The sequence below is a fragment of the Bufo gargarizans genome, chromosome 3 (assembly GCF_014858855.1).
Source record: "Bufo gargarizans isolate SCDJY-AF-19 chromosome 3, ASM1485885v1, whole genome shotgun sequence".
NCBI lineage: Eukaryota > Metazoa > Chordata > Amphibia > Anura > Bufonidae > Bufo > Bufo gargarizans.
This window is the reverse complement of record NC_058082.1, coordinates 111,387,259-111,401,834: the sequence shown is the minus strand read 5'-3', so window position 1 is coordinate 111,401,834 and position 14,576 is coordinate 111,387,259. Positions and strand designations below refer to the sequence as shown.

At 40.3% G+C, this 14,576-nt stretch overlaps 1 protein-coding gene across 1 annotated transcript in view; it reads left to right on the top strand.

Annotated features, from left to right (window-relative positions):
• Positions 1-2,375, top strand: part of PIP4K2C (phosphatidylinositol-5-phosphate 4-kinase type 2 gamma) — a 65,646-nt gene extending 63,271 nt beyond the window's left edge. The window contains exon 10 of the mRNA XM_044284612.1: positions 1,087-2,375. Within this exon, the coding sequence (XP_044140547.1) occupies positions 1,087-1,167 (81 nt within the window). The 3' untranslated portion in view covers positions 1,168-2,375. The remainder of the gene's footprint in view (positions 1-1,086) is intronic.
• Positions 2,376-14,576: the final 12,201 nt, after the last annotated feature.

Here is a 14,576-nt window from a genome sequence, read left to right as displayed (position 1 = left end):
TTGTAAGTCTCACAAAGTGACTTCAGACCTGAACTGGTCCCTTTTAAAGGTGGGTTTTTGAGAAATTCAGAAAAATTTCAAGATTTGCTTCTAATCTTCTAAGCCTTGTAACATCCACAAAAAATAAAATATCATTCCCAAATTGATTCAAACATGAAGTAGACATATGGGAATGTAAAGTAATAGCTATTTTTGTAGGTATTACTATGTATTATAGAAGTAGAGAAATTGAAACTTGAAAATTTGCAATTTTTTTAAAAAAATTGGTAAATTTTGTATTTTTTTTTATAAATAAAAATGATTATTTTTTTTTACTTCATTTTACCAGTGTCATGAAGTACAATGTGTGACGAAAAAACAATCTCAGAATGGCCTGGATAAGTCAAAGCGTTTTAAAGTTATCAGCACTTAAAGTGACGGTGGTCAGATTTGCAAAAAATGGCCTGGTCCTAAGGTGAAATAAGGCTGTGTCCTGAAGGGGTTAAAGAGGACCTTTTACATGGGTTTGTAGTAAGTGAGAGAAATATCTGTACCTGCAGCTGTGCTGCCACCCTGCCTGTTTTTTTTTTAAAATAGCGCTCTGCACCCCGTTATGGCCCCCCACAACTTTTGCGCTCAGTATGCTAATGGTGAGCATCAGAGCAATGGGGAGGAGTTTTGTTTCTCCCTGGCTGTGACTCTTTGCGCTGCGATTGGACAGCGCAACAGCTGGAGAAGGAGACGGCCACAGAGACACTGTGTCTCCTCCCCACTGCTCCGATGCTCAGTATTAGCATACTGAGCGTGAATTTTGCGGGGGGCCATAACGGGGCGCAGGAGCGCTATTTTAAAAAACCAGGCAGGGTGGCAGCACAGCAGGGGGTACCCCGCAGGTACAGATATTTATCAAACTTGCTACAAACCCATGAAAGGTCCTCTTTTAAGCATTAACTTCTACAAAGTTACATTTATGGCTGTGAGTCCCGTTATATATCCCATGGTTAACAATGCAGAATATAAACTTTTAGTCTGGCATTATAATTTAGACATAAATGCATCAATTGTTGTCTATGTACACTAATTTGTAAAAATGTTCTTTTATTTTAGGCTGGTGCTGAGATTTCTACTGTGCACCCAGATCAGTATGGAAAACGATTCCTGGAGTTTGTCACCAATATATTTGCGTAAAATGTCAACCCTCACTTTTTTTCCCCCATGGATTCATTGGTCTGACTAAATTGAACAAGAAAACCTCCTCTGAATGCCGACCTTACTTCATGTGGTGTCCTGGACTTTATTACAGCACTTGGAGGCAAAATAAACCAAACCATGGGTGCTAGAGTTAGAGCAATAAAAGTTTATTGACCATCTAAAGGGGAAAATATCTGTATCCAGTGGTACCAACAGCTAGGCACGCAATTAAAGCAGTTTCACACCTTTTTCATATTGTTACTACAATTTTCCCAAGCAGGTTAGGCAACAATACGTGTCACTAGAGTCTGCCATTAGAAATGTTATCTGAGTTTTTAAGTAGATTCTGCTCAGAATTATTGCCTTCACTTCAGGCAGGTGTTTGGCCTGACCATATAGATAACCAAATGAGGGACCATCTATGGCAACTGTTCTAAGATTACAGTATGAGGCGGTCTCCACCATTCAGTCTGCTTTGGGTTAGTGCCTTGTTTTCCTCCTACCCTATGGGAGACCTCATCGCAGTTTTCAGTGGGGAAAAATGAACAGGAGTTTGGACCAAAATGCAGCTGCACAGACCATTAGCTTTTCTAAATGCCCTCATAGTTCCAGTTTTTCTATATACCTGTACACTGGGTTTTAGTACACAGAGAACAAACAAAATTCTTATCTGCATTTCTAGGATCTTAGTGAGTGCTACTTGTTTATACAGATGTATACATTTAAATTTCATTATTTATCGTTGTGTGCATTACTTGGAGCTGACTTGTGGTGTATTTTTAGCGGATAAAAACTTATATTTATTTTGTGCGTTTCTTGTATTAAATTTTTTTAAAAAGGTTTCTATTTCTACTAAAATATTAGGTTTCAAGGGTTGGGCCAAGTTTTTAAATATCCCCCATCATGTGGACAGGGAATATCTAGTTGATCGCTGCAGGTATGACCATTGGGACCCCCAGCACTCACAGGAATGGGGATCCTTTTTTCCCCCCGTTCTGATGGAGCAGCAGGTCATGCATGCTCATTGGCGGTCCATTCGTTCTCTCTAGGAGTTCCGGAGACGCAAATACAGCACTGTGGATAGGGGATAACTTAAAAACCTGGTACAATCCCTTAAAGCCAGCGTTTCACCCCCAGTTAGCCAGCGCACGTAAAAGTTTTTAGCTGACGCCTAAATAAAAATTTTATTTGCTTTTCAACTTTGCTGATGCGGGGAAAAAAATCCTCCCAGAGAAATGCAATTGGCTGTACGTTATTCTGTCCACCTACGGTAGAAGCAACAATTGATGTGACAAGATTGTAGTCTGTGCACTACTTGAGCTATAGTATGGTCTGCATTACACACATTCATCAAAACTGCTATGAAGGAAAACCGGCTTAGTTACCCATAGCATCCAGATTCCACCTTACATTTTTCAGTGCTCTTTTGGAAAATTAAAATGTGGAATCTGATTAGTTAATATGGGCGGCAACTAATCCAGTGTTCCTGTCCACCAGTTTTGATGAATCTCCCCTGTCATGGTAGAATTTTTGAATGGTCCCTAAACAAGAGATCTAGCAATGTCTGCAATATTCCTAATCTTAACATTTAGTCTAGAGGTAAAAGAATGAGAAGACATGACTCATTGTGGTATTTGAGTCTTTCTCCACATCTTCCAATTCCTAACAGCACAATCCTTTTTGTTAGCAAAGCCCTGGGTGTCGCCCTTACAACCTAAAAATACAAATGAGCCAATAGGATTGTGACGTGTGTTAGCAAAGAGTGACGTATATATCCTCATAGTATACATCTGGACACAATTGGGATACTCCAGGCGGGAAAACCAGAAAAGAGGACTTCCTTCCTCTAGAAACCTGAGGTCCCCTCTGTATCCATCTAGCTTTTATACCAAATGGTGCAACCTAGGTACATCCGAGATTTAATGATGTTTAAATAAACCTACTATATCACAACCAATTTTTTTCAGCAGTTCTTAATGCTTTTTTTTTTTTTTAGAAAAGTAACAATTCCTTTAAATAAGTTTTTTTTTCTTAAGAGCTCTTTTTGAAACATTTTAAACATGCATTTTTAAAGTCCTGTAGAGGATCCTGATTAGAAACTGCCAGAAAAAAATAAAACATGGCACAAGCTGCATTTTGGCAAAGAAAATGCAAATTAAAACTGTTTTCAAACTTTTTGAAAAAAATTTCAACGTTAACATTAAAGCTGGACCCTTTTTTTTTTTTTTTAACCTATGATGCACTAAAATGTGCTGTTTCCTAAGCAGATAAGATGGTTGGCCTGTCTGACTCGTCCAGCCGATATTCAGCTAATGTATATGGCCACCTTTAATCACCTGCTGTAGCTGCCATGTCTAAAACTAGCAGAACTATGCACAATTATTTTAAATCTCCAGACCATTTCACATGTCGTGCTTTCTAATGAGCCACTGTACGTGCGTAAATGAGCATGTGAGGGACCTTTTGAAAGGACATGTTTTTCATCCCAACTTGATGAATTTTCAGTGCCTCTTCATTTATATTCCGTGTATGCAGTACTAAAACGTTAATGGAGAAATATTCCATGTATAAAGAGAGAGACAAAGGAAAGGTTTTCCTCTGGTTCATTCCCTACTATGTCCAAAAATATTTAGATGAAACCGGGAAGTACAGCCATGTATAAGTCCTAATGTGTAAGCTCACCTTTTGTAACTGCCTAATATGTTCCAGACGCCTATTGATCAGGGTGTTCTGGCCTCTACTTTCCCTGCAAGACAATCAGCACAATGCGACACCAGAAAACGACACCAATGCGACACCATCGGCTTGTAGTGTTTTTATGATGGCAATCTTCACCTTATCTCCATATTATGTTGTTGCATTTCTTCTCTTTACAAATACAAAAAATTAAAACAAATTTATGTTGTGTGGTTTTTTTGTTTTGTTTTTTTTATTAGAAAATGCATTTTGTGGCATTTTTGGACCTGCCAGTAGTGTTGAGCGAACCGAGCTTCGAATGCTTCATCTGAATTCGCTTCGTTCAAAATAGAGATGAGCGGATTTCATGTTATGAAATTCGTTCACGCTTTGTTATTCATTCCGTTATTCAGAGGCATTCCGTTATTCATTCCGTCATAATAGTCTATGGCCTGCATAACGGATCCGTATAGTTTCCGTTATGCAGCGGAGTCCTCTCCTGCATAACTGAAACGGGACGGATCCATTTTGCAGCCCATAGACTTCTGTTATAGTGGAATGCCTCTAAAGTCATTCTGTTATGCATTACGTCATAGAATTGCGTTATGGTCCGTGGTAACGGAATCCATAATGCAATTCTTTTACCACCAAACGAAAGGTGAGTGAATTTCAAAATATGAAATTAGCTTATCTCTAGTTCAAAACTTCAAATAATACTGTACAGAGATAGTCTCCCCTTAATCCACTTGTTCGCGCAGCCCGTCTTCTCTTCTTTCTTCTTTGAGGAAAAGGACCTGTGGTGACATCACTGCTCTCATCACATGGTCCGTCATATGGTCCATCAAGATGTCTTCAGTTCAGTCTTTTTGACTTTTCAGGACGGAGATAATACGGCAGCATGCTGCGGCTTTATCTCCGTCCAAAATTCGGCAAAACGGATCCTGCATTGCGGTCTGCGCGTTCTCAGACCACAAAAAAATTTAAAAAATAAATGCCGGATCCGTTTTTCCGGATGACACCGGAGAGACGGATTCAGCACTTCAATACATTTGTCAGACGGATCAGGATCCTGATCCGTCTGACAAATGCCATAAGTTTGACAGAACTGCTTGCCGGAATCCTTTGCCGCAAGTGTGACAGTACCCTTATTCCTGAAAAGTCCTTTTTAAGTTTTTGGGTGAAGACTATGCATGTGTAAGATGGCTGTGTACTTTACTTTGGATTCTATAGTTGTTCTTTATTACGAACTAGTACCTGGCAGAAGGATTAACCCTATTAAACAGGCATAGGGTTGCAGGTGCTCTGTAATGACAAAAAATAAATAAAAATAAACTACAACTCCCATTTTTATTTTATATATTTTTTTTAAGCCTGGAACATTGTATTAAATTGCTAAAATAAAAAAGCTCTCCATGCATCAGATCGTTACAGTAGTGTAAAGGTCCCTTCACACGGGATGATATTACAGCAGATTGTCTGGAAGGAAGTGTTCTTTCCCGACAATCTGCTGCTCTCTGGTGGAGGAGACCGATGGATTTACATGCAGCGATCTCCAGAGTATGGGGAGGAGCGATCACTAATGTCATCACTCTTCCCCACAACTATGTAACGCTTAGTCCCCTTTCACACGAGCGAGTTTTCCTCACGGGTGCCATGTGTGAGTTGAACGCATTGCATCCGCACTGAATCCTGACCCATTTATTTCTATGGGGCTGTGCACATGAGTGGTGATTTTCACGCATTACTTGTGTGTTGCGTGAAAATCGCAGCATGCTCAATATTGTGCGTTTTTTACGCAACGCAGGCCCCATAGAAGTGAATGGGGCTGCGTGAAAATCGCCAGCATCCGCAAGCAAGTGCGGATGTGGTGTGATTTTGACGCATGGTTGCTAAGATGAAAGTCTATTCACTGTTATTTTCCCTTATAACATGGTTATAAGGGAAAATAATAGCATTCTGAATACAGAATGCTTAGTAAAAGGTCAATTGAGGGTTAAAAGATAAAAAAATAAAATTAACTCGCCTCCTCCAATTGATCACGTAGCTGCCGGTCTCCTGTTCTTTCTTCAGGACCTGTCAAAGGACCTATGGTGATGGACCATGTGATGAGCCGCAGAGAGTGGCAGCGCGCATGGTCAACCACAACCTCTACTCAATAAGGAAGGGCGGGGGGGACGGGACACTAGATAACCAATGCTCTAATAGTTATTCACTCTCCAGTGACTAGGGGGTAACTTGTTACTGGAATACCCCTTTAATTTTTTGTTTGTGATGTTCTGGCCATGATAAGCTGAGGTGTTCAGAATTAAGACAAGTGAAATGTAGTCTATTGATATTCTTTAGCGCCATCTATTGGTTCAATGTGGTATAATGGTGTTTAACATGCAAATTTTTTGTACTGTACTTTTTTTTGTGCAACTGATATGGGACTTCTTTAGGGCTTGTCAAGGGTGTGAAAGAATATGTAGTAGTGTTTATTATGGATGCTTTGAGATACTATATACAGTTGTGTTCAAAATAATAGCAGTGTGTTTTAGAAAAGTGACTAAAGCTCTAAATCCTTCTGATAGCTTTTATTTCTATACACACAAATGCATTGGGGACACTGCACATTCTGTTCCAGATCAAAACATGAAGGGAAAAAAAATCTAATTTGTGTTGTTCATCTAAAAAAAAAAAAAGAGAAAAGTGAATATTAGACTGTTCAAAAAAAAAAAATAGCAGTGTTTGTATTCTTTACAAACTCAAACATTCACTATATAAACTGAAAAGTGTTTTCAGATTTTGCTTTCCTTTTGAATCACTTAACAAATATTTAGTTGTATAACCACTACTGTACATCTGTGTTGCATGGAGTCAACCAAATTCTGGCCCCTGTGAACAGGTATTTCCAGCCCAGGATGATTGGACTACATCCCACAGTTCTTCTCTATTTCTTGGTTTTGCCTCAGAAGCTGCATTTTTTATTTCACCCAACAAGTTTTTTTTATTGGATTAAGATCCGGGGATTGAGCTGGCCACTCCATAACGTCAAGCTTGTTGGTCTGGAACCAAGATGTTGCACGTTTACTGGTGTGTTTGGGGTCCTTGCCTTGTTGGAACACCCATTTCAAGGGCATTTCCTCTTCAGCATAAGGCAGCATGACCTCTTCAAGTATTCTGATGTATTCAAACTGATCCATGATCCCTGGTATGCGATAAATAGGCCCAACACCTTAGTATGAGAAACATCCCCATATCATGATGCTTGCGCGACCATGCTTCACTGTCTTCACAGTGTACTGTGGCTTGAATTCAGTGTTTGAGGGTTGTCTGACAAACTGTCTCCAGCCACTAGAAAAAAAGAACAATCTTATTTTCATCAGGCCAGTCAATGTGCTCTTTGGCAAATTGTAACCTCTCCAGCACATGTCTTTTTTTTTCAACAATGGGACTTTGCGGGGACTTCTTGCAGATAGCATTGCTTCACATAGGCGTCTTCTAATTGTAATAGTACTCACAGGTAACTTTAGACCTTCTTTGATCCTTCTGGAGGTGATTGTTGGCTGAGTCCTTGCCATTTGGGACTATTCTATCCATTAGAATGGTAGTTTTTTGCTTTCTTCCACGTCTTTCAGGTTTTGGTTGCCATTTTAAAGCATTTGCGATCATTTTAGCTGAGCAGCCTATCATTTTCTGCACTTCTTTATATGTTTTCCCCTCTCCAATCAACTTTTTAATCAAGGTACGCTGTTCTTCTGAACAATGTCTGGAACGACCCATTTTCCTCAGAATTTCAGAGAGAAATGCACTGTAACCAGCATGTACAACATTTGCTGCCTTCCTTTAAATAAGGGCAATAATTGCCACCTGTTTTTCAAAGAATGAATGACCTTACTCATTGAACTTCACACTGCTATTATTTTAAACTTGTACCTTTCAATTAGTGATTCAATGACACAGAATCAGCAGCATGCATGTCATGACTGTTGGGTCTGTTGGGTCTGTTGGATTTCTATTTCTCTACTACACCTTCTAGTAAATTATTTGCCATGTAGAAATATAATTTCTACCAAAAACAGTGATTGATCAGGTTAGTGAACTCTGACTATTATTTTGAACACTAACTGTACTTAGTCTGGTATAGGGCACACTTTCTATTTATAAAGGGTTTGACCCTGCGCTGGAAGGTGTAGTATTATAATACTACACCTTCCAGCGCTGGTTGAACCCTTTATCCTTTTTTATATTAATCTAACTTGGAGGTTATTTTGGCAATTGACCCTTCGTCGACCCAGCAGCGGCGCACGCCTACGGAGTGTGAAACTGTATAGTATCACCTCTTCCTCTGTACGGCAGTGTAGGTTCCAAAGCTGAATTTACTTTCCATTTATAGTTTTGTTATTTTATTCTGAGTAGTTTCAGACACTGTTCAACTGAACTCTTTTCTTTGTGCAAATTTATATGGTATAGTAATCAATAAGGTAATGTAGAAACCAGGGCCAGATCTGTCGGCTCATCTGACTTTTTGGCTTTAATAAATAGTCATATTTCCCATATTATGACAATTCTGCATAGTTACTACTATAAAATATGCAAAACTGTTCATGGCCCAGCTAGAATGTGAGTGCCTATCCTGGCCCATTAAGCTTTTGGTTTACTACTGTTATTGATTATATAATCTGGACTGAATAAGAACAACTAAAAACATTCCATGAACACGTCAATCAGTTTTATCCCACCATTAATTTAACTCAACTACTCTTTTACTGTAATATACGTTTTGGGCATCATCAAGATTCAGAAGAATAAAATAGAAATACCATTCTACTAGAAACCAACTGGCTGCACAACATACCTCAGGTGGGACCATTTCCACCCCAAACACAAAAACTCCACTATCTACAGTCAAGCTATTGGATATAACTGCACATGTTTGAACTCTACAGCTTAAGCTGAACACCATGGAAGCCTCAAAGACATTTTTGGGACTGGGATACCATCCAATTACAGTGTAAAACCAAATTGCCAGCCACCAGATAACCAAGAAGTGAGCTCCTATGATACAAAACAAGAAAACCATTGAGTACCTCTAGTATGGTTACTCTGAGATTATATCCAATGCTGCAAAAAAGATGACCGTTTGAGATAATTTTTCCAGACCCCCTTTTCCTGGCGTATAGGCAGCCCCCTATTCTGAAAAACATTGTTAGAAGCCCACTGTCTTCTCCAACAACAAAAGGAACATTCCCTTGCAACCAGATATTAGACCTGTCCTTACATAATGACCACCGACAAGATACAGGTCCCCAATACATATCAGGACTACAAGATCCCAGGTAACTTCACCTGTGCCAATCCAAATGTGGTCAACATAATTATATGTACCAAATGTCCTTCTAGAAGTCTCTACGTAGGGGAAACTGGTCAAAAGCTTAGAACAAGAATTAACTCATATCGCCCACAATAAAAGAAAAAAGGAAATATCTACCCGTACTGAGACACTTTTGTAGCTATGGCCGCAACATCATCACGGAGGTGAAAGGCTTGCTTTTAAAAGGAAATTTTAAATCTCAGAGAGACAGGCATCTCTGGAAGTACAAGCTCATGACCACCTTTGATGCACTCAGATCAGGAATTATGTCGCATGGATTTATGTCGTACACCTTTAAAAAAAATTGCCCCCCAAACCTCTTGGGTTAATCATATTTATGGACTAGATCCCTATGAGGAGACAATAAAACATTCACGCTCCTTGTCTAAAACTGCTACAATAATTTGTTTACTCCATAGCTCATACTGATCTGCTTTGCATCACTTGTCTCATCTACTTCAATATTTTTATGTACTTTTGTGTATAAATATGTAACTTCAGATAATTTGTTATGCCATGCCTGATAAGTCTACCTAAGTAGTCTCCAAAGCTTGCAATTATGTCATCTTTTCAGTTAGCCATTAAAGAGGTTTTCCGATCAGCTGTTCGAAAAGGCAGCGGCGCTCACAGTAGCGCCATGGCCTTCTCTCGGTTTTTCTTAGGCCAGTGACAACACGTTCATCAGTCACATGGCCTAGGCACAGCTCAGCCCATTGAAGTGCGATATCAAGCACAGCTGCTATACAATGTGTGGTGCTATGCTTGATAAGCTGCGGGAAGGCCGTGACGCTCACAGAAGCGCCAGTGCCTTCTCAAACAGCTGAAAGGTGGGGGTCCTGGGTTTCGGACCCCCCACCGATGTGATATTGATCCAGAGGATAGGTCATCAGTATTAAAATCTCGGAAAACCCTTTTAAAAGGTATAAACTACTAAGGAATCTTATTTTTTCATATACCATACTTTCAAAACCTGGTAGAAAACCTTTTGTTAGCGATTATCTGGCAAATTCTTGGCCTTTGTAAAACCGATAAAAACCGAATTAAGCCTCATGCACACATCTGTGTCCACGCTCAAATCTGTGAAAAGGTGGTCAGTGAAGACCTCTATGAAGGGTCCGTTTGTGGTCCATGTCTGTTTTTTGCTGTCTATGTGTCATCCGTGTTTCACAAACACTGCAGCTGAAAAATAATTTTCCATGTATCTCTTCCTTATGATCTGTGAAACACGGATTGCATCCATGTTGCATCTGTGGTTTTCATGGACCCATAGACTTTAATGGGTGTGATGGATCAAAATAGAACATGCTTCTGTGCTAAAACCACGGACCATGGTAAAACACGGATTTGTAAAATGAATGAGTATGTGCTGTCCGGCACACGTATGTGGAACACTGACGTGTAAATGAGGCTTTAAAGATAGCATTAAAAGTCTCTTATACTTGCTATATTGCCAGTAGAACCCTCTGATGTTATTCTGTGCTTTCTATGTTCATGCCCATGAGTTTCATTGAGAGACTTATAATCCCTAGACATGGCCTCCTCTGGAGAATAATTTATTTATGGAAATATTGTATAACCAATTCCATATAGTAGGTATGCAGCTTACACGGTCATATCCCCTTCAGGGCTCATGCACACACCCGTAGCTGTTTTTGCAGTCTGAGCGCTCTCCGCCAGTGTTCCCTCTAAACTGCGCAGGTGCGCGGCCGTGCAGCAATTATTGTGCCCCCGCTCACAAGTTTAATAAGTGCGCTCAGCAGGTGCTCACCCTGCTTGCAAAAAATGCCAACACTTGCCCATACTCATGATGAGTCTGACTTCTTCAAAACTTCCTGCTGTGCAGCTCAGCGGGGCGCCGCCTACGACATATTCCGGCGCTACTGCTGCCGCCTCCTTTATACGACCGAAGAGGAGGAGCAGCAAAGCACAGGGAGAGGTAACGTGGTTGGTGGCGGCGCCCTCTTAGAAGATAGACTCCATCCTGAGACTGAGAGCTGCCTGCTACATAAGTATGCTGGGGACAGACTCGGAGGGCATGCTGCTGCAGAACACAAATTCGCTCATCTCTACTTGCCACAAATATGTTACGTTTATGAAGCACATGCAACCTATTGGCCAGACCAGATATTTGCTTCCACTTAGTTAGACACTATTCAAAATTGTCACATGCTCATTTTTCGCAGACTGCAAAGAAGTAAGTTAATTTACTAAAAACTGGAGTTTTACAATTAGGTCCCATGCACACACCTATGTACGTATTTTGGTCAGCAAACCTTGGATCTGCAAAATAGTTACTATTCTTGTCTACAAAATTGGATATGTTCTATAATTTGTGGAACGGACATGCACAGGCGTTCGCTATATATTTTTTTGTAGTCCTGTAGAAATAATTGGGTTATGTGCTATCCACAATAGAATATATGGTCGTGTGCATGAGGCTTTGGTCTTAGTAAAAAGCCTGCTGATGTAAAATGCAACCAATTAATTAAAAGGCACAAGCCTGTTAATAAATTTGTCAACTCTGTGCTGACCATGGGCCAGAAACAGAAACCTATGCCGCGGTGGCGTAACTAGAAATGACTGGGCCCCACAGCAAATGTTTGAATGGGTGGGCTCCTTCTGAGTTGGGGCCCCAAAGCAGCTGCTTCCCCTCTAGCCACGCCCCTGCTATGCCAGCTAGGAGCTGGCATAGATGTCAATTATAATTTATGCGTAAATTACAGTAAAAAGTGTTAAAAGGGGACAAAGGCAAAAATTTCAACATTTTGCACAAATTGATGTTTGCATAAAAATTTGCGACAGAAAACTGGCATACAGCCTTTGTAAATGATCCTTGGTGGCTTTTTATTAGCAGCAAGTGCTAACACAGTGGTATTATGCAACGGTATAAATGCCCAATGTGCACCACGTCTCAGCAGAAGCATCTGTCAGCAGGTTTGTACGTATGAAACTGGCTGACCTGTTGCATGTGCTCTTGGCAGCTGAAGGAGTCTTTGTTGGTCCCATGTTCATATGTGCCCTCATTGCTGAGAAAAATGATGTTTTAATATGTGTAAATAAGCCTCTAGAAGCAACGGGGCGTTGCCATTAGACCAGTGGCAACTCTAGGAACAATATATAGGGGGGGCACATAAGATAAGACAGTCAAAAATGGGGGGCACTAATAATTTTTACCACTTAGGCTACTTTCACACTAGCGTTCATCGGTCCGCTCGTGAGCTCTGTTTGAAGGAGCTCACGAACGGACCCGAACGCCTCCGTCCAGCCCTGATGCAGTCTGAATGGAGCGGATCCGCTCAGACTGCATCAGTCTGGCGGCGTTCAGCCTCCGCTCCGCTCGCCTCCGCACGGACAGGCGGACAGCTGAACGCTGCTTGCAGCGCTCAGCTGTCCGCCTGGCCGTGCGGAGGCGAGCGGATCCGTTCAGACTTACAATGTAAGTCAATGGGAACGGATCCGCTTGAAGATGTTACCATATGGCTCAATCTTCAAGCGGATCCGTCCCCCATTGACTTTACATTGAAAGTCTGAACGGATCCGCTCAGGCTACTTTCACACTTAGAAATTTTTCTAAGTTATTAATGCAGACGGATCCGTACTGAACGGAGCCTCCGTCTGCATTAATATGATCGGATCCGTTCAGAACGGATCCGATCGAACGCTAGTGTGAAAGTAGCCTTAATCATACTACTGAAAAAACCCGAAATAAGTATATATAAGTAAGATTACAAAATACGAGAGTATTGCGGTATGCAGGGATACCTTTTTATTGTACTAACCTAATAAAATATTTTGGTATGAGATGATGGTTTTATTGGTACTATTTTAGGGTGCATATGACTTTTTGATCGCTTGGTATTACTATTATTTATTATTATTTTTGTTATGTAAGTTGACAAAAAATGTTTTTTGGGCGCAGTTTTTATTTTTTATGGTGTTCACCTGAAGGATTAGGTCATGTAATATTTTTATAGAGCAGGTACGTACGGATGCGGCTATACCTAATACGTATACTGTACTTTTTTTTTACATTTATTTTACTTTAACACAATAAAAGGATTTTAGAAAAAAAAAACATGTTTTAGTGTCTCCATAGTCTGAGAGCCATATTTTATTTTTATTTTTTGGGCGATTGTCTAATCTAGGGGCTCATGTTTTTGCAGGATGAGGTGACTGTTTGGTTCCATTTTGGCGTACATACAACTTTTTTTTATCACTTTTATTACCTTTTTTGGGAAGTGAGGTGGGAAAAATTTAAATTTCAGGGTTGCTGTTTAACTCCTGGATCCTGCTGCCTACTAGTGCAGTGCCGCTTTCTGCCTCAATGAATACTTTTTTACAAAGGAAAATGAATGCATGAAAAGGACCTCAGTTAGGAAGGAAGAATAATGAATCTTTTAATGCATGTGTCTTTACAGAGGAAGAGGTTCTAAATCAGCTGTCTAAAATTAATACAAATAAGTCACAGGGGCCTGATGGGATACACCCAAAGCTATTAAAAGAGTTCAGCGGCGAATTAGCAAAACCATTAACAGATTTATTTAGCCAATCACTGGCAACAGGAGTCGTCCCAGAAGATTGGAAATTAGCAAATGTGGTGCCCATTCACAAGAAAGATAATATGCCAGTAAGGCCAGTAAGCCTGACATCAATAGTGGGGAAATTAATGGAAACCATACTTAAGGAGAGGATTGTGGAACATCTAAAATCCCATGGATTGAAAGATGAAAAACAGCATGGGTTTACTTCAGGGAGATTATGTCAAACTAATCTTATTGATTTTTTTGATTGGGTGACTAAAATAATACATGGCGGAGGTGCAGTAGACATCGCTTATCTGGACTTTAGTAAGGCTTTTGATACTGTCCCACATAGAAGGCTTATCAATAAATTAGAGTCTTTAGGCTTGGACTCCCATATTGTTGAATGGATTAGGCAGTGGCTGAGGGACAGACAACAGAGGGTTGTAGTCAATGGAGTATATTCAGACCATGGTCTTGTTACCAGTGGGGTAACTCAAGGATCTGTTCTGGGACCCATATTGTTTAATATCTTTATCAGCAAAATTGCAGAAGGCCTCGATGGTAAGGTGTCTTTTTGCTGATGACACAAAGATTTGTAACAGGGTTGATGTTCCTGGAGGGATACACCAAATGGAAAAGGATTTAGGAAAACTAGAGGAATGGTCAAATATCTGGCAACTAAAATCATTTAATGTGGATAAGTGCAAGATAATGCACCTGGGGCGTAAAAACCCAAGAGCAGAATATACAATCAGTGATACAGTCCTAACCTCAGTATCTGAGGAAAGGGATTTAGGGGTCATTATTTCAGCAGACTTAAAAAGGTAGGCAGACAATGTCACAGAGCAGCAGGA